At 34.4% G+C, this 20938-nt stretch overlaps 1 protein-coding gene across 1 annotated transcript in view; it reads right to left on the reverse strand.

Annotated features, from left to right (window-relative positions):
• Positions 1-5552: 5552 nt before the first annotated feature.
• LOC111507516 (uncharacterized) overlaps positions 5553-20938 on the reverse strand; it is a 74118-nt gene continuing 58732 nt past the window's right edge. The window contains 1 exon segment of the mRNA XM_023162830.2: positions 5553-8446. Within this exon segment, the coding sequence (XP_023018598.2) occupies positions 7381-8446 (1066 nt within the window). The 3' untranslated portion in view covers positions 5553-7380.

The raw sequence follows: 20938 nt of genomic DNA on the forward strand, positions 1-20938 counted from the left end.
TTGATATATGAGAGCGAGAAAATATACAACCACCTTCCAATGTGCTATAGGGCAATAGCAAATTTAAAAAAAAAAACAGAAAATTAGTTAAAAGAGTACTTCTGCAAAAAGCCTATTATGACTTAGCGGAATATTACGATGATGTATTTCAACTTTTAGTGTTTCAGATGCTTACATATCTGTAATGATTTATTTATATATTATCTATATATTTATAAAATTATTACAATGTGTTAAAACAACGATAAAAATAAAATAAATACAACAATAAAAATTAATTGGCGCTCCGGGGCGACTTCATTGATTCCAGTGGCGCATTTGCTTTTTCAGCTGCAGAAAAACCCGGAAAAACCTGCAACACCACATCATCTGAAGATCTTGATCTAACAATGTCCTCTCTCTCATAAAACAAAATGTAGGGTGTCTCCAGAGGCTCCAATAAATTCAATGCATCGCCAGAACACTTCGTGACACGACTATCGTCAAACTTAAACCAGTCCGTTTCTTCTTTGACCAAGGCGTAATAATGACCACATTCAACGCCAGAACCACAGTGAACAATGACTGCATGAATATTATAACAGTGGTCTGCTAGGTTGAAATGTTCATCTATTTCGACCTTCCAAAGAGTTTCTTGCTTCCGTTAGAGGTTGAGTCTTGTTTGAAAATCATCAGTGTTATTATTAGATTGACTGGTGCCTCAGCTATACTTGTTTTCTTATAACAGTCAGTTAGTTTGGCGCATGTTTGACAATACAGTCGATCATCACCTGTTAAAAATTCCATTTTCAGATGATTTAACAATAAGCTTTGCACGGACTGGTAATTAGTCGTATTAGGAAAAGCTAGATGAAGTTCCAGAAATTCACATAAGTTTTCAGTACTTCTTGAACATTTACCACAAAGTAAACAAGTGAGGATTTTTCCAGCAAAAGATTTACAAACACAAGACGAGATGGGTTGTACGGAATCATTCAGTCCAGAGCGGCTGGGAGCATTGATTTTGCTATTGTTTTGCTCACGAAGAGTATTCAACAAGAACCCCAAGAATTCGGAACAATCCTCTTGTTGTCCTAAGGAGTATCTAGTGGACTTCAAAGACTCCAGGAAATCGGTTGGAGGGAAAGATGATACCTTCTTACGAAACTGCAGCTGCATGAACAGTTGTTTGAGTTTGATGAATGAGCAGGAAACATTCCCGTTCTCGTTCATCATTAAAACTTCTTTCTTGAAATTCTTCGTCATGAACAACACTTGTAAAATGCTATTCATGTAACAAGTGTTTCCTAAATTATCCAATCCAATTTTCTTCTCTAGATTTTCAGGACAACTCTCTACTGATTCGTAAGGAAGAACACGTTTCACAGAATCTCCATAAGAACCATTTCTCAAGCTGCGATCGATCCTTCCAAGTGAAAAAGGGTTTCGTAGAGGAATCGATTCGGCTCTTGCTTCAAGAAGCGCTTCCACTGAAATGGTACCAATTCTACGAGGAATGCAACTCATTTTTTGGGGCCAAGAATGACCTGAGTCCACTGACCGCACTGAAAAAGAAGAAGGTGGATCAATAACTTGTGAATTGACCTTGATAGGAGATTGATAAATATCCACATATTTTGGCTTATTTCGAAGAGGTTTCAGTTCCGTACTGAAATTAGGGCAATGCATGATCTCATCAAAATTATGTGAAGGAGGAATAGTTCCAAGTACTGAAGCAGCATTGCCACGTCGAATAGCAATACTAATTCTTTCTATCAAAAAAGAGGTAGAACGGTGATCTTTCGTTGCTTGGCCTATTCTCCTTCCGAGTTCATGAACGAATAACAGAGACTCCGGGCCATAAACACCAAAAGTTTCAACCGCTACTGGATGAAACAGATAGTTGTTTCCAAGATTTTGGTATTTTTTCCTTTTCAATTTCTCGCCAGACAATGCTGCAGTTCCAGCAGACTTGGAACTTTCGGCTAGATGGGAAGCCGCGACCGTGTCAACGCAAGTAAAGTCCCATACCACAGGTTTACCGTATTTCCATGGTATGAGAGACATGCCATCTATAATGGTTTATATATTGTTTTATTTATGTGTATTCGTATATATGTACATTTTTTAACCCTATAATGATTGTTCACTGTATATCATAATTTTAACTTTTTAAAAAACTTTAACATTGTTGACTTCATGAAGTTTCAATAGCTGTCAATAAGGATTGTTTGGACAATAAAGCATGATTGATTGATTGATAGGATGTTTTCCTGAAAGCAATATTACTTTACTGGCACTTACCAACGTTGACACCCTGTATCTCGAAAACTAGCATAGGAATGAGTTGGGCTTATGGACACTTTGGATCAGCTTGACTTGAACTACATAACAAAATTTCATCGAATTTCACGGGGCCCTATTTTCCATGAGAATGGTGCGGGGTTGAATGAATCTGTCAATTACCAGCAAAGATACTTTCTTAAATTTGACACAATGATAATATGTCAACGAACGTCAACTCTCGCGAATAGCAACATCAAACCATTTCTCCAGACGATTTTGAAGAACGATATAAACAATAATTTTGATTCTGTTTTTCACTAAGCACATTAAGGAAAATTATTATCACAACTACAAATTTCATGATACACTGAAATTATACTTATGAGCTTATACAGTGTGTCCCAGCTAAAACTTGACACCCCTCCTAATCTGCGAACTCACGAAAAAAATTGAAAATCGCTCAGACCCGTCGATTTTTATTTCAACGGGAAACATTTTCACGAAATACATTATCACTGTGTTGTCAAACCCCTCACCTCCAGCACCCGCTACTTAAAAAATTTCAATGGGAGTATCCCAAATACATCGGTAATTGAAACTTGAAAGTTTCATTGAAACTTCAACAAGACAATATTTTTATCATCGTAAGAAAGATTCACTGTATTGAAAAATAATATGCTTTCAGAAATAATAGTTTAGAAGGTGAGACAGACGTTTTCTTGAAAAAAAAAATGTCTCCATGTGTTTTTCTATACGCACATCTTTATTTAAGCCTTGGTATATTGATGTATTCGATTCACTTCCTTCAACAATTTGAAAACTTTCGAAAATGGTTTATATTATGCAAGAAATAATATCCATTGTAGCTGCGTATTTTGAAAATAATAGATGTGCTCAAATTTTCAATGAAATTCATCTAGAAAAAACCACATCATACCGGTATGGCCAGTACGTGATTAATTTGATGAATACGTTCATGAAGTTGAGATCAGTGCTGCATAAAAAATATGAACCCGAGGAGCCTATGAGAAACGAAGGGGTCGCTGTTGCAGTTGTAGGACATGCAGTGATGGACAACATTCAATCTTTAAGACAACTTGAGGCTATTTCTGGAGTTTCTAAAAGCAGCGTACATCGAAATCTGAAGGAATCAAAATTCCATCCTTATAAAATGCAGAATGGACAATAATTAAATGAAGATGAACCTGACAGACGTACAGAGTTTTGTGAAATCATGAGTCTATTATTAATTAGTGCTAATAATTACCTCTACAATGGGTGCTTTTCTGACTAATCTTCTTTTTATTTAAATGGACGTGTGAACAGGCATAACTGCAGATACTGGAGTGACGTAACTCCCCTTTGGTACAGGAAAACTCATTCACAAACTCCCCAGAATTAAATGTTTGGGGTGGTATTCTGAAAGACCATATTGCAGATCCGTATTTTATTGATGGTAACCTCAAAGGACAAACGTTTTTCGAACTTCTTGATACAACTGTGAACCCCAGAATTACTCAGTTATTTGAAGACGATGATAGTCTACTTGAAGGTCAGCTCACCTCTCAACAAGATGGAGCTCCTTCGCATTTTATTGCACGTGTACGTCAATTTTTAGATGACAATTTCACACGGAGATGGATTGGAAGGCGGGGACCAATTAAATGGCCGTCCAGATCTCCTGATTTATCACCATTAGACTTCTTTTTATGGAGTTTATATTACACAGCAAAATTCTCTTGATGATTCACACAGGAGACTTGTTGTGGAGTGTCGTGCAGTGGCTCCAGAGATGTTGAGATATATGGAAAGACATTTCGAAAATCGCTTATACTTCTGTATGGAACTGAATAGTTCACATTTTGAACTTTTCATAAGACGATTACATTTTAGGTGATGAAAAATAAGAATAACTTGATAAAACTTTGTTTTCATTAAAACTTCAACAACACTTGATCGATCCTCAATTCCAGTACACCGATGTATTTGGGCAGATTCGTCTTTATTTTGCCGAAAACTCTCAACTTGAGAAATTAGATTGACCCAACTTTGTACACATGTTGACGCTTATCGTTATGATGCACTGTTTGGAACCTTTGGTGTAGTACTGAATATTACTGGAGTCTTATCCCAAAACCAAACCGTTCAAGAGTGTCAAGGTGTTGAGTATTGGAGACATCCAAATTCAACAAATGGTGAAACATTGGGATCTTGGAAACTATAGGGAATACGAATGGGGCCAAGGTTGTACATTTGTGACTAATAAAATGTTGTTCAAAGTTTTTCAATCCGGAGTTATTCCTGAAATATTGGGAAAGAACTGAAATCGTTTCAATTTTACTCTGACTTCATTTGATGAAATATTTTAAAACGAATGAAACATTTCCGTAGGTACTTTTTCTCAGCTAGATGATTGTTCTTTCGTCTATCGACCATCATAATCAACATCGTTTTTGTCTCATAAACCCCATAATTGATTTTTACACTATTTGAAAGCTCTCTCGAACGATGTATCTCAAGTTACCCACATTTTCACAAAACTATGAATAAATAATAAAAATGTTTTTCTGCAACAATCTATCACATTTAAATGATATTTTCAAACACAGTTAATGAGTATTGACGATAAGAATAAACTTCACAAATGAAGAAAAGAAATGTGTTGCAGTGGGAAATCATAAAAAATGTGTCTGAACATATATTCTTGGAAACAACTTTATTGAACTTAGTTCAAATTATTAGAGAGAAGTCTTGTTGAGTTTGGTTCATAGAAATGTTGTAAAATGATATCAACATTGAACTTTATTCAAGACATTGGATTCGAAAACCAAAACTCACAAATACTTTCAATAAAACAAAAAAACTGAAGTTGCCGTCTCTCGGGATATATATTTAGATACAGTCTTGAAGTTTTCATATTGTCCCTATGGTTTTCATAATGAATTATCATCATATCGCGTTTTTCTTCATTGGTGAAATTAATTTTGATACTCAAAATGATTAACTGCGTTTCAAAACGTCATTTCAATGTGACAGATTTAAAAGTCAATGCCTATGACTGCCTATGACGTCAATGATTCAGAATGTTGTAAAAACAAGGATAACTATTGGTACATCATTGAACAAGTACAAAAAGTTATTTCAAATATGGCGTCCATAAGAAAAAATTAAGTTGGTGATGGTGGCTGGAAGACAAAACATCGAATGGAAAATATGAGAGCTCCATCATATTACAAGAAAAAGTGCCAATAAAAACGTGTAATTCGTCTTAATAAAATAAGCCAAAATGTAAACAATTTCAGTTTATTTTCCATAATTTCAGAAAATACTCCCAATTTCGAAGTTTTCTAAACAGCATTTTGTTGGTCGCATGATCCCAATGGTGAGAATGGATCTATAAACACCTGTTGAGAAATTGTGTTTTCCATTTTCTGAAAAAATCATCAAAAAATATATTACAAAAACTAACAGGCAATGACAAAAAACATCAATTACAATAAATTTATTAATTACAATTTTGAAATCACAAGAACAAACTATATCAAAATCAACATTACACAGTGAAATAAGGTTTTCACTCTCAGTAGGAGATCAAACAACAAATAAAAAACTACAAAAAAACAATAAAATTCATTATGTACTTCAAATAATGAAACTTTGAGAACATGAAAAGTCAATGAGCACTAAAATTATAATGGACGGAAATTGTCATGCAATATTCTGAAGACGAAATAATTTCGAGCTGTCCAGTTCTCAAAAACACGTAAAAATGTATTTCAAATGATTTTGACATCCGGAATCATTCTTGGTATAACACAATCTATAAAAACCATTAAAGGTGATAAAAAAGTTTGTATTTCAAGAGACTAGCTCATTAAAGTCTGTACCAAACTTTTGAATGATTTAATGACCTCAAAATCACCAACCAAATAAAATCCAATTCTCAACATTAATATACTACCTATTTTATATAACAATTGCTCAACAGTTGTCAGTTAATTATTGATGATTCAATTTGCAATTAACCATTCTTCTTTAAATTGAATTTGTAGAATAATCAAATGAAAACTGAACAGTGTTTGATTTATTTTGAGTCTTCAGAAAATTTAAATATAGTACGGCACAGTGGAACACTATAACATTAATTTGATTGAATCTGCTTACATTAATTAATACTAAGAATAAATTACGAAAAACATAAAAATACTTCAAGTTTTGTACCATCATCTACTGATAAAAACTAAAACTGGACACACGTATACCAAAAATGATAAATGATATGTTTTATTCAATACAATGCACAAAACAAAATTTTCTAATATTTACACTAGGTACTGATAGGAAACATAGATTCTTATAAATATATATATGAACGGTATAAGTAGTAATGTGTACTATCCAACTAATATACTAAATTATGTACAGAAGTCTCACCCTTATAAATTCATGAAATGCAATAAATCACTCCATTTTTTTACCAACTAAAGATATAAAATCTGCTGACACTCATTGAAACTTCGATATTAAAGATTCACTATCGGTATAATATATACGAAATTTTTGATTCAGGCCATGTTGAAATTCTATAACAAAAAGCTGGAGGAAGTAAAAATGTTTTTTTATAGAACAAAAAATGTAGAAAAAAACTATTCTAATACCAAGAAAGTTCGATAATCAGTTAGTTGTTTATTGTAAAAGTTTATTATTACAGGTCTTTGACCAAATTTGAAAGTCATTTTACCAATTGGTGAAATATCACGTTCATAATTTTCTGTAGACAGAAGCTGAGAAATACATTTAGCAATCAATTCAGAAACATTCATAAAAGTACATCATACATACTTATAAATATTTCAGAGAATTATACATTTTACATCAATTAGTTTCATAAAATTGGTTTTAAACAATGTTATATCGAGTCATGTTATTATCTATGATATATTCTCAATTCTATATTCAATTGGACTTGTACTGAAAGTCATTTCATGGATTACTTCTGACACGTTTTTCAGAGTCTATTTCTCCAAAATGTCAATAACAACAATACTTTCATTTGATAAAAATAAACTTTATCATCACTGGAAAAGAACCACTGTAGAAACGACCAAATATGTATTATCTCCCCATTATATCTGCTATAGTGAATCCAGTCTTTTTTGGAGGTTTCGGTGGTCGGGACGGAGGCCTTATCAAAGGATCCTCATTCTTCTTTATGCTCAGATCACTTGCCATGTTGCTACAACTAGCAATATTTTGTTCTTGAATAATTTTTGGTGAATTTTGCATAACTGACCCGAAAATCATAGACGATTCACAATCAGGTGGTTTAAGAACGGGTGAAGGATGCATTTCTCGATTCATTCGAAGATTTTGGGAAGTAAGTGAACTTGAATGGTACATCCTCAAATTCATGGGAGGAGTCTGTGCCCTGATAGAACTATATATCGAAGAGGGTCGATCTTGATCAAAGGAACGTTTTCTGAAGGAACCAAAAAAGCTTGACTGCATTGTTTCTCCAGTTATTGTACTTGGTTTCTGCTGCAAAGTTGAATGTAGATCTCGCCTTATTTGTAGTTGTGGGACATGAATGTGTTGTGCCGGAGCAGCTTCAGGATTTTCGTTTATAATATCAGCACAATCTTCCTGTCCTGGATCAATTTCCGGATCTTCTTCCAAATCATCGTCATCATCTATATCGAGGTGTCGATCCATAGATGGTCTCATTGAATAAGGACTGGAGGATGAACAGGGTTCATGACATCGTGTTATTTCTGGTGTGGGAGAGCATACTCTGATATCTCTATCGTCTCTCGAATCTACTGACGGACTTCTTGGTCTTGGAGACAGCCTTTCCCTTTCTACATCATCTCCAGCCATAAATTCCTCTCCTAAACCATCTGCAGGAACGTCGCCAACAGCATGTGTTAATGCATGTCTGCGTAAATCACAATTTCTTCTGAAAACTTTACCGCATGAGTTACACTCATATGGTTTGTGATCGGTATGAGTAAGAAGGTGGGTTTTCAAGTTAGATCTCTGGTTGAAAGATCTGCTACACACTGGACATTTATGAGGCGACTCCTCCATGTGTAGTATTTTGTGAACTGCCAAGGTCCTTGACTGACAAAATCCTTTTCCGCATTCCCCGCATTTGAATGGTTTTTCTTTGCTGTGGATGTACCTGAAAACGAAAATAATAGTGTTACTGATTGGTTCTTTTGTTTGGATATTATCAATAACAAATTGGAATAATCATGTATATTGTGAAACTATAATTTTAGTGACACTGAATGTCCAGTCTTTATTGGCAATATTAAATTGGCAGCAGACTTTTCGTTAATCCGAAAGCTATAAATATTTTGAGACATTTGAGTTATATATTAAGTTTCTTATTAAATATATCGACAAAGTACCGTTCATTCATTTTCAAAGTTGTAATTTTTCAATGACAATAGGTACCATAGAAATTTCTATTCTTTGTGCTATTCCTATTCAGCAATGCTGCTAATAACAGAATAAAAACCGCCAAACTCATCTCATTGATTTCCGGTGATCTTTTTAGAATGGTATCGGCTAATAAATGGACATGAACGAGAGATTGTTCACTGGATTTTCTGCAGCTTTGAAAAACTGCAAATCAAAACTACCCAAAGATCAACGATTGAAAAATGTTTGTATTGTTAATTAAAATAATTAAATTGTTTTAACATGATACACCTAGGTTATTAATTTATTTTTCATAGCAGCTAATGTGACCACTGGATTAAAAACATTTTGTCAATTCTATTCCATATCAATATGATTTAAAAAAGAACAACTAAGCAGGGCCGTAGCGAAAATAAAAACCATGGGGGGAAGGGAATTCAAATTTTTCCAACCCCACCAGTAAAATTACCCAACTTTCGAAAAAATTAAAGCCGAGGGATTAGTTACTACTATAATATTTTAATGTTCTTACTTAGCTATCCATAGATTGACTGAATGCTTATGCCCGTTAGGGTATGCACAACCAAAAGTAAATTTTGGTAATTATAAAAATAATAATGGGAATTATTCTACTTTGGACCAAGATGCTAGGTCTTCCACCATATCCACCATGTATAGGAATATTCAATACAAATGAAAGGAAACAACACTCAAATAATATTGTGCTTATTGTTTTCTACTATTATTTTTTGTATTTCCCAATGTTTCAAGTCAAAAAATCAGCGAAAAGTTGGGAATTTTGTAAAATTGTCACTTTAAAATTTGTGTACTGTTCTCTTACTTGGGAGAAATTGAACGTTTTTGAAGTTTTCAAAAAAATCAGAATTTGAAAGTATGGGATGCATGTTGGGAAATCCCAACCTTCTCCTGGTTCTTTTCCTTTTTTTATTACCTCTCCCTTTCCTTTCTCTCATTTTTAATTTTTTAATTTTTATTCATTTCTTCACTATTATATTTTTCTATCTTCACGGCCCAAAATTTCCCCACTTTTCTCAACTTTTTCCCAAGTCGAAAAAAGCAGGGGGGCTTCCCCCATCCCCCCCTATGGCGACGGCCTTGCAACTAAGCAAATGGTGTTCATTTTTTCATTCCCCTTCTATAAAATACATTTCTCCTTGGTACTTCTGTGTTGATGATCAAAAATATATGAAAATATCTTGGAACGCCATCTCTCTGTCGGGAGTCCAAATAGGAATATTGGGAATCTACACCAAGCTAATATTAAAAATGTGAAAGTTTGTGAGGATGGATAAATGTATGTTTGTGACTCTTTCACACCTAAACGACTGATCGAATTTAGATGAAACTTTGATAAATACAGCTCTTAAATCAGAATAACATATAGGCTACAATTTACAAAGTTTTTTTTTTATTTTGGTGTCGAGTTAAGCCAGCGCGGGGCCTGTAGCAAATTCTGTCAAGAGGCCCTTGGTTTGCTATAGGTTCTCAAGTTAAGGGTATTAAATAAAACAAAGCTGTTACAAATAAACTTTTCTGGATTCAATATGGGTAAATTTAGAGATGACACTTTCATATATCGACTTCTTTGGCAAATGATATTCTATATTCGTCAAAGTGATATGATTGGCTCATCGTGTTTCGACTTAACGTTGAAAAAGAACGTTCGCCACTGCAGTTAGTGGCAACGAAAGGCAAGTTCCACGTTTGAGAAACATGATTCTAACGAAATATTTGATAAAAGTTTATAAAATTACAGTTCCAGAAGCTCTCGTTTCTTGCTGTCAATAACAGTAGCCACATCTATTTTTAGCAGTTCAGCGAACTGCACTAATTCGTCACCTAGGTTGTTCTCCATATCGTCTTCGTAAGCACTGACCATACTTGAGGCGTTTTCCAGAGTCTCTTCTGTTGTAAGGGATTTCAGCTGTCGAAATATTTCAAAACCATCTAAAATTTTAAGATATGCTTCCATACGTTCAGATAAAGCAGACAGTAGTTATCAATAATGACAATAAACACATGAATTTTGAAACGTTGTCCAGGTGTTTCATTTTCAACAAAGTCGTCTTCAGGAGTATAGAGGCGGTGAAATGGTCGTACTCTGTATTCCGCTTGCATCGTCTTGAAGTCTGTTGCTGATATTCTTCATAGCCGGTCAGATCTTTGGCTTTTGCCTCAATATCTGGAAATATGGATCGCATTGCTTGGACCTTGGACGAAGCTAGTACTCAAAGCAATGTCGAAACAAATTTTCTCAAGAATGGCTCACATCTACAGTGCCTTCCAAAGTTCTTTTATGTTGTGCCAAATGTAAACGCACAGCATTTTATTATTGTTTGATAGTCGATAGAAACCTATTTCATTTGATCGGGTTGTTACAACTAGCTCGTTCGATGAAAATATCAGTTTTGCAGTGCAAGTAGAACAACGCATAACTTTTGGTGTGGCCAGCGCCCAGTTTTGGAAATGTGGTAACAATTTGAATTATTGTTATATATTTTGATACCGATGTTTCTCGTGGTAGGTACTACACCTAGAATGAAACATCTTGCTCTAAATTAATAGGCAAAGTACCGTTACTAGCTCTCAATAATCTCGAAATATGATCGATATGATAATCGATCCAAAAAAAAGGTCAGCTATATTCATTTATGAAATTATTTTATATTTTATAATAAATCAAGCAAACAGAGATCATGACTGAATTAAAAAAATAAACAGTTCGTCTTTTTCTCGAAATAAATCGGAAATTTTGTATGGGAGACTGAAAATTCGTTTCAGTTTTTCGACATAAGTTCATTGTGAAAAGTTGTTCAGTATCATTCAAAAAATATTACCTTATATAGTAAGCGATTATAATCAAACTGAAAAGTAATGAACGCAATTTTCAAAGGGGACCTGCTCAAGAGTATTACGAAAAAAAATATTTATTGGGGGTTGTAGTGTTTCCAACACCATAAATATTAAGACATTAACGTTAAAAGTTAGTAAAATTAACTATTTTTACATGAACGTGTTGATTTATAGACTTAAAAACGTGTCAATTGGTTAATTTTCTATCTAATAAATATATTTTTATACAATATAAATGATTAATGTCATATAAGATTTAACGTAACGAAATCTAGTTATAGATTTTCAGGTGGATTTTTAGGTTCAGATTCTCACTGAAGCATAGCCTAAAAAAATATTTTTACACTCCTATCTAAATTGATATTTTTTACGGTCTGACAGGCATTGGACCGCGGGGCCCCTTAAGTCGCGGGGCCCATAGCATTTGATACTCTTGCTACGTGGCTAATCCGGTACTGAATAAAACGATAAAGATTAAGTAACAGTTGGAGTTACATGCAGATAATGTACCGTAAGACTGTTTATCTTGAATAGTTCTAAATAAAAGTCCGCGATAGCATATCTACCTACCTCTTATGTGGTAGCCATAATATGCAAAATACTGAGCCATAAATACAATTAAATTGGATACATTTTTTACAATGCACATTTTGGAATATCTCTCAAATTCTTATAAAAATTGATATAATTGTCGTTTTAAGTATTTCATATAGATAAACTTTGTCATTCACAATAAGTAATTTGGACGAATAGTTTAAAAGTTTTCACGATAACATTACTTTGACGCAACGCAGTAAGCCATTAGGCGTCGCGTCTACTATAAGATAACGGTAGACAATGCGCGGGGGTGGAGGGGCGGTCAAAGCAATGAAGTGCCATCGCCGACAACGCGACCCAAACGCGGGCAGACGTGTTAAGGCACACGTTGTTGACGGTTGTGTTAGTTTCAAGAATTTCTTTATAGGTAACATAATTGGATTCTCGAAGCTACTCATTATTTAGTGTAGTTGGCATATTTTTTTAGTTACTGTTTTGAAGTAAAAATATAAATTACTAGCTATTGCTCGTTCTTGTATTGATTCATGTAGACATTCTTTTCCAATATAAATGTTTTCCTCAACATTTTTTGGGGCTTGACTATGCCAAGTTGATAAAATAAAAAAATATTCATGTAACTTTTTGCCGAGTTAGTATATGTACCTATAGTACAGTACAATTATTTTAATTATCCGGCCACGCATCAAATTCAAATATTTTCACTTTGAGTGGCTATTTTACTGTGTGAATACTGTTTAAAAAATCTATTTAAAATCTGTTTTTTCGGTAATCAGCTGTCGCCCCCATACGAATGACAACTCTCAGAAGTTGAGAAACTTGTGCGAGCTAATGACTAACGAGGTCTTACCTTTTAACGTGTGATTCCTAACTGTACATAAAGATTGCAAAAAACATCTGACTTTCATCCACGAATGAAGTGAACTTTCTAGATGCATTAGTATAATTAAGATGAAAATGATACATCATGAGTGCTCTAGAATCTGAAGGTTTTTGAAGGTTTTAAAAATTGTATACTGTTTAAAATCTGTTTTTCCGTTAATCAGAAGTTGCCCCCATACGAACGACAACTCTCATAAGTTGAGAAACTTGTGCGAGCTAAGGACGAACGAGGTCTTACCATTCAACGTGTGATTCCTAACTGTACATAAAGACTGCAAAAAACCTCTGACTTTCATCCACGAATGTAGTGAACTTTCTAGATGCTTTAGTATAATTAAGATGAAAATGGTACATCATGAGTGCTCGAGAATCTGAAGGTTTTTGAAGCTTTTAAAAAATGTATAATGTTTAAAAAAAATCTGTTTAAATTCAGTTAACGTTAATCAGCTGTCGCTCCCATACGAACGACAACTCTCAGAAGTTGGGAAACTTGTGCGAGCTAAGGACTAACAAGGTCTTACCTTTTAACGTGTGATTCCTATCGAGAGCTTTTGGTGTCTATCAAACATGTGCCTATGAAATTAATTAAACCTCCATTAGGGTCAGTTGTCTATTTTTTGTCGTTACGTCTGATCCTACTTTACCCCAATAAAGAATTCATTTTGAGACCTTACAAAAACTATGTTTTTTTCTCCACGATTTCAATTTGTTTCCACTTCTAAGGAAACAGAACGAACAGGAAGATGTTCAATTCTCATAGTGAAATATGAAAAAAAATCCTGCTTATTGAGAACCTCGGCAATAGCCTTCTGTTGTACCTACAAACCCAACATATTTTTCACACTCTAGCGTTATTGACATAAGTTTATTGTTTCACAGAAATGCACTGGGTATTTACACGAATATCTCGACCTCGATGATTTTGGAGACTGGTTGTTTGAGAATTTTGAAATATCGACTCGACTCAAACGACCACACCGAAATACCGTGCTGTTTGAAACATCTGTTGAACGACCAGTGCATATCTAACAACCTTTTCAAAATTCGTGACATTTATTTGTAAACAGACCTTCAATTTTTTTCCATTTCTGTTAGCGAAGTTACACTCCGTTTATACAAATAAACTCCCCTGTTAAATGGTCCAGTACGATCATTCCATTCCATTAAAAGAAATGAATTGAATCTTTTGGGAAAATATTCTTGAAATCATTTCTCTTTATTTTTCCAGAGACTTTCGTTTAGCATAGAGAAGCTTGAAATGAAAAATGAAAAACCAGTTTTCGGAGTACTTATTGCATAACTGTTGATCGAATTGAAAAAATCGATATGTTCAATGTAGATAGTGAAAATATCTAGCGATGGATTTCTTGACAATAATTAAAAAAATGAACCTACTATGCCTTTTGGATGTTTTCATTTGTAGTATATAGAACAATACTAAAAAATAGTAGTCATTCGACACCTGGGCCCTAGGATCAATTAGTTCAGTCACAATTCCAAGAAAACTATATTGCATGCCTTTCTGCAACTCCTCAACAGCTTGAGACCTTTCATAACATTAGTACTGAAGAAAACCCAATGTTATCATTTCTTTAAGTCAGATGACACACCAACATAACATCAAGTGTTCCAAAGTCGAAATCATCAACGTGGAGGAATAGTGGTTTGAAAGAAAGTTCAAAGAAGCTGCGTATATGTGTAAACGAAGTGAGTGACACTTCATTTAGTTTGAATTTGCCGCGTAATAACTGATGGAATCTATGGTTCTGTGGGTCTCATGTTTCCATGTGATGAATATGTATGTTAGTTATGTTAAAGAAGATATTGCAATTTAAACAATTAATAGGAACTGGTGAAGCAATAGCTTTAAATGTTGTTTCTCTTTTCAGGTTAGTTTGAGATTAATTAATGTTGAAGAATGTTTTGTTGAAAATGTGGTTTATGTGCTGGTTTATGTGCTCTTTTCAGAGCAACTCAATTTTGGTTATACTTTTACTGTTCCACAGAATATCTAAGGATAATTATAAAACACATTATATATGTTGAACATCCACGTATTTACATCGTCCATAGAATTAGAATATCTATGGACGATGGTATTTAGTGATAACAGTGTAGATATCCACAACGTATAGATTCCTCAGATGAAGCGGGAAAACGGGCTACATGACATTGAAACAGAAAACCAGAAGGATAGATAAAACAGGAAAGCAACCCAAATGACCCGTAAATAGTTTAGAAATACCAGGAATAGGTCATACATCATCCGATGATGATTGTGGATACAAACAACTGAAAGTAACTTAGTTTTAATTATTTTTTCAAATTTTCTTTCACTTTAATCTCCATTTTCATTTTTACTCTGTGTATATTGTTAACAAATTACGTTGTCATAAATTTGTTTCCATTTCAGATTACAATTTTTTCACAAATTAGCGTTCATATACTTTCAAATTAAATACCCTTCCTTTATTTCATAGGATTTTTTACTATCTTCTTTTTTTTCTGATTCTCGGGAGATTTCGGTTGTGATACTTCGATATTCACCTAACGCTTTTGAAACCGTGTTAGGAATCACACGTTAAAAGGTAAGACCTCGTTAGTCCTTAGCTCGCACAAGTTTTTCAACTTCTGAGAGTTGTCGTTCGTATGTGGACAACAGCTGATTAACGGAAAAACAGATTTTTTTTAAACAATGTAAGTCCTAACCTCTAACAATCATTGACACAAATGTTTCAACCCTGCACATCCAAATAAACCATTATTTTTGAATCTAATAGAGGATTTATGAAACAATACCTAAGACTCAAACTTAATAAAGAGTAACTGAAACTATACTTTAGAAAAGTGCCCCCCGTTTATACACTAGTTTTTGGTCGAAAAGATCTTGCGTGCAAAAAAACATTACAATAACAATTCCTCATTTTATATTACACTAGCCCCGCCCTGGCTCCGCACGGGTGCAATGCTGATACTGAATATGTATGTTGTAGAGAGCTTCGATAAACGCGTGCGATCGCTGCTAATCATAAAGTGCTATAGGGCGAAGCGCAGTCTTCGACGCGTTATTTATAGGCACGCGCGGCCGGCCTCCCGGCCGGTACCGTTGCAACCGCTTCGTAAATAAGTCATCATTTCTCGAGGATACAAAATGGTTATAGTGGGTTATCTCTAAGAGATAGACATATATAGTCGAAGTAAACGATATTGTGCACATTCAAAGTTGGCGGCACTCTCAAAGACCAAAAAAACTAATACATAGAAATGAACCGGCACTACTCCACGTGGACTGTAGACTTGGCGGTTCATATTGGATAATTTTTACTAACCGAGTTTTATGATTGGCTGAAGAGTCATAAAATTAAATTTGAAGCCATGTTACGGTGACGAATAGAAATCGGGGAATGCGGGTATGGTTAACGCCGTCGTGTTCAGTTCAGGACCTGATCGCGATTTGAGTGTTGAAATTTGATTTTGGTGCAGTTATAAATAATTAAAATTTTTGTTATCTGTTCAAAATGTGGGGTTTTTGGACAAATAATAATAGTAATAACAAGTGTGATAACAACGCACACTTTTTCTAGTGTAGTGATTCCAATAGCGATGGTGATCAATGCGAATAAGAGATACCAATGAATAAGATTCGGATACATTTAAATATTGGAACACAGAGAGTATGTTTAAATGTATATAAGAATATACATCTCAAGTTTGGTTTCGTGAGCCATAACGTGAGCTGCTGTGACAAAACTCTTCAGAATTGGATAAAGAAACTAGGATTTATATTTGAAATTATAAACAAACGTCAAGCATTTACGGAAAGCAGAAGAATAATGGAATTGCGTAACAAATACTTAGAACAAATAACTAAATATAGACAAGAAAAACGGCAAATTTTCTATTTGGACGAAACTTGGTATGACACTAACGACACACTTACGAAAGGGTGGACAGATGGTTCGAGAATGTGTACGCCTAATATGGCTGCAAACAAAGGATCGCGACTAATCATTGTGCATTGCGAAGGAAGTAAAGGATGGGTTCCGAATCCTTTGAAAATATGTGGAAAAAAACTTGAGGACTGCAATGTTGACTATCATAAGAACATGGAAGCTAATATTTTCGAGGAATGGTTTGAAAACACATTGATTCCAAATTTGGATGCGAATAGTGTAATAGTTCGTGACAACGCTCACTATCATTCGCTACATCTCATCAAAGTACTGAATGAAAATGCGAAGAAAGATGAAATACAAGGTTTTTTATTGGATAACAATTTGTATTTTGAAGATTACTATACTAAAAACCAACTACTTGAAGTTTTACAGACGAAAACTCTCGAGTTCTTAACCTTAGTCTTAGGTTTAGTTATTATGTTACAGACGTTACAGACGAAAACTCTCGAGTTCTTAACCTTAGTCTTAGGTTTAGTTATTATGTATGCTGCATGAACCCGCTATTATAAATTTATTTCTGAATCCCCACGAGAGTAATATTTCTTTTATTATCCAATACTAGATACATGCTCAAATTCTATTATTCACACTATGCTTTCACAAACTATACTGACATAGTGGAATTATATGTGGAGACAAACACGAAAAAGTTTATTTCCATCATATACGAGTGTTCACATTACACTAAAAGGGTTAGAATCCATGCGTTTTTGACTCGCATCATATTCCTGTAATAGGTACTCAGACGTTAGCCATCTTAAAGCAGTTTATAAATAATGATTTAAATCATCTTATTATTCGGAAATGTTTAATTGATTTGAGAAGTAAAGTATCGATTACCGAGATAAATACAATTGTTTGAATAAAAATACCTACCCTACCGATTCCCTTACTCCAATGAAAAGTCACTGGTCTCACCATCATTTCTTTCGTTCTTTGGGTCTCCGGCCGCATTTCAAGGCTAACCGGTTGATGATGCTGCCTCCGATAGGAGGGTATTTGAAGAGATCTGAAGACAGGACCGGCGGATCGCCTCACGAAATTAATACACAGCACGAAACAAATCGATAAAAAATAGTTCAGAATCAATTTTCATCATTATAAAATTATTCAATGGAAATAGTGAATATTCTTGATGTTTCGCAAGAGTAGGTTTTTTTTCCAACCCACTACGTACGAATGAATTTTCGACATAGTTAATACTATAGTTTTTCTTCCACTCAATTATTATTTAAAAGAAGGATCAAAATATCGAGTCAGTGTTTGGTTTTTATGGAGCATCCATTATCGAAAATTTCTTGGTAAATATTATAATTTCCCAAATTGCCCAATATATTGATATGAAGAACAATAGTTTTCCAAAAAATGAGAATGTTAAATATTGAAATATTCAAAGTTATGAGAGAGAAATACATTCAAGTGAAGAACCCCCAAGCACCTATGGAATAGACAGAAAACTCAAATAACGCTTATCGCAGAAAAACGAGTGTCCCGAAAGAGGGCGTGCAATGTCAAGCTTTGACATTGGCTGCAAAATAAGAAATTGTTTTCTGTCTCTATCTACAACTTTCACTACAAGTGCGTCTAGTACTAAGTATAACATCTCTGACAGGTGGAAATATCGCTATCTGCTATTGGATTATGAATGCATTTTTTCTGTTGCCACAGAATTCTCAAAAAAACGTAACTCTAGGTGTATTAAGATGACCAACTGTCAAGCGACTAGCTTTTTTCTGAACAGAAAATCTAGCAGCTTCAGGGTATGCTTGGAGGTAGAGTTTCATACATGTGAGTAACAGGGAATTAGATGTGTAGAGTTTCTGGTTTCTAACAGCGTTCCAATCATCTTAGAAACTGACACCCAACCAAATTATTCAACGCAGTTAGTGGAATTGTGTGACTTGATATTGTGAGGTCCGGTTCCGAAATATTCACCATCTCAGAGACAACCGATGCTTAGTTTTTGGATTCAAATTCCATTTGCTTTCAAAAGATAGAAAACGTCTTGTTTCCTTCTTAAGTGTTCAATGGTAGCTCTTATTCGAACATTCAAATGCAAAGAAGAGACAAGTGTGCTTTTGTCAGTCTAATATATCGTTAATGTATAATACAAAAAGTGTTGGAGACAATATGAATCAAGATGGTAGAGCATTCCAAATACATAAAATTGTGCTAATTAAAAGCTTTCTCTATGATTTTGGATAATACTGATACTGAAGCAATTGGTCTATAAATTTTTGGATTTTTTTTTTGCCCGTTGTGGGTATAAGCTGAACCTGAATGGTTATCCAACAAGAAGGAATCCCTCGTTGTAAGACAAACTGAGGTGAAGAGCCTACAGAACAATGGTGCATTTTTCAAGCGTGATGTGATGTTTTAGTATTCGTCTAACAATACCCTGTTGAAAAGTAATATCTAACATCAGATATAGTGTTTTTCCCTGACAGTCAACTGTAGAGTGGCATGCAAAATGTTCGGTAAGTAACTTTTTATCGTTGTTGCTAATAAACCATCCACTTGAGTAAGTGGTGGAATTGAAGACTAGAAAAATCTAGGACCGTGGGACAGGCAATAAACTTGTTCTATTCCTCTGGTTGTGCGATTCCTCACGTTCGGTTATTCATTTGTTGTGAACGTTAACAGACTTGGTCAAACAATGATTTGTTTTTAGTAGGTCGCTTCATTGAAAAAAAAAACATGTTACTTCAGAGCCACAAGTTGAGGATTATCAGATTTGAAACAAACGGCTAGCCAGGGAAGAGTTCGGAAGTGGTCTTGCAGATCTTCCCATTTAGCAGATTTGTAATGCCAGACTTTGAGTGATTTGGATTTTTTTCAACCCTAATTTGTAATTCACTCAGACAACCCTATGAGTCTTCACGGCGTTTTCTCCATCTCGATCAGAAATCTTTGTTGACTTGTTTATAATCTGAGACTGCTGCTTATTGCAAAAGCCTCGGCTTCACGAACTTGCCCCTCATTGATACATCATAATTTGAGCCAGTTGACATTGTGGAAATTCAAATCACCAAATATCGATACTGGAATACTTGACGGGTTTTTGCTAGTGAAGGAAATAGTGCCACTTGGCACTTACGAATATGGTAATTTTATGTGATATTAGTCGTATCCTAAACCGCAAGACATCAAAGTTTTGAAGTTCTAATGTTTCTCTTATTGACAAGAAAAAAAAACACTTCCGAAGAAGACAGAAAATCCAAAGTTATGTCTGACTTGTTTAATTGAGGGTCCTATTATTTGTCTGCAGAGGTGCTTCGAATTCTTATCTTAGTTTAGACCTCCGATGTTACAGAAATCAACTTGGAAGTACCTACTGGGTCTTGACGTATTGAAAAATGTGTTAGTTAAAATATAAACTGATTATTGACAGCTACTGCTAGTTACTATTATGTTATAATGATGTCAATTTGGTTATCAAAATTGTAACCGGTCTGATACTGTTCTAGTAATTTTGGTAGGGTAGAATTTTCCAGACTCGCCGTTTTCTTAGTTGTTTTGTAGCATTTTTGTGAGCATTTTATTGAGTTGATCATTGAGTGATAGCTTCTTTATGTCAAAGATCATAAAAAATGATTAAGGCAGGAGTTTTATAGTTTGTACCCACTAAATACCCACAAAATCAACCACTACCAATCTCAGAAAATCATTTTCCTGTTTTTATTCTACTATATACTCGTAATTCATTTCAGAACATCTAATTTTCCTTCGATAGGTTACATGATAGTTAAAGATGTTGTTTGCAGTGCCAGTATTTGGTTTCCATAGCTTTCAACTCTTCCTTCGACGTCTGAAAGATATAGATTCTCATATTTTAGAAAACGTTAATCTTGGTTGATACCAAGATTCAATATTGGTATTGAGTGAAAGGACAACCTAGTGGCAAATACAACTCCGATAGGTGAAACCCTGTCGTTTTCTTCAAATAATGAAAAATGTACTTGTTATGTTTACCTTCAAAG

The sequence above is a fragment of the Leptinotarsa decemlineata genome, unplaced genomic scaffold (assembly GCF_025532065.1).
Source record: "Leptinotarsa decemlineata unplaced genomic scaffold, Ldec_3_MD MMD2_tig00004307_RagTag_RagTag, whole genome shotgun sequence".
In the NCBI taxonomy this organism is placed as follows: Eukaryota; Metazoa; Arthropoda; class Insecta; order Coleoptera; family Chrysomelidae; genus Leptinotarsa; species Leptinotarsa decemlineata.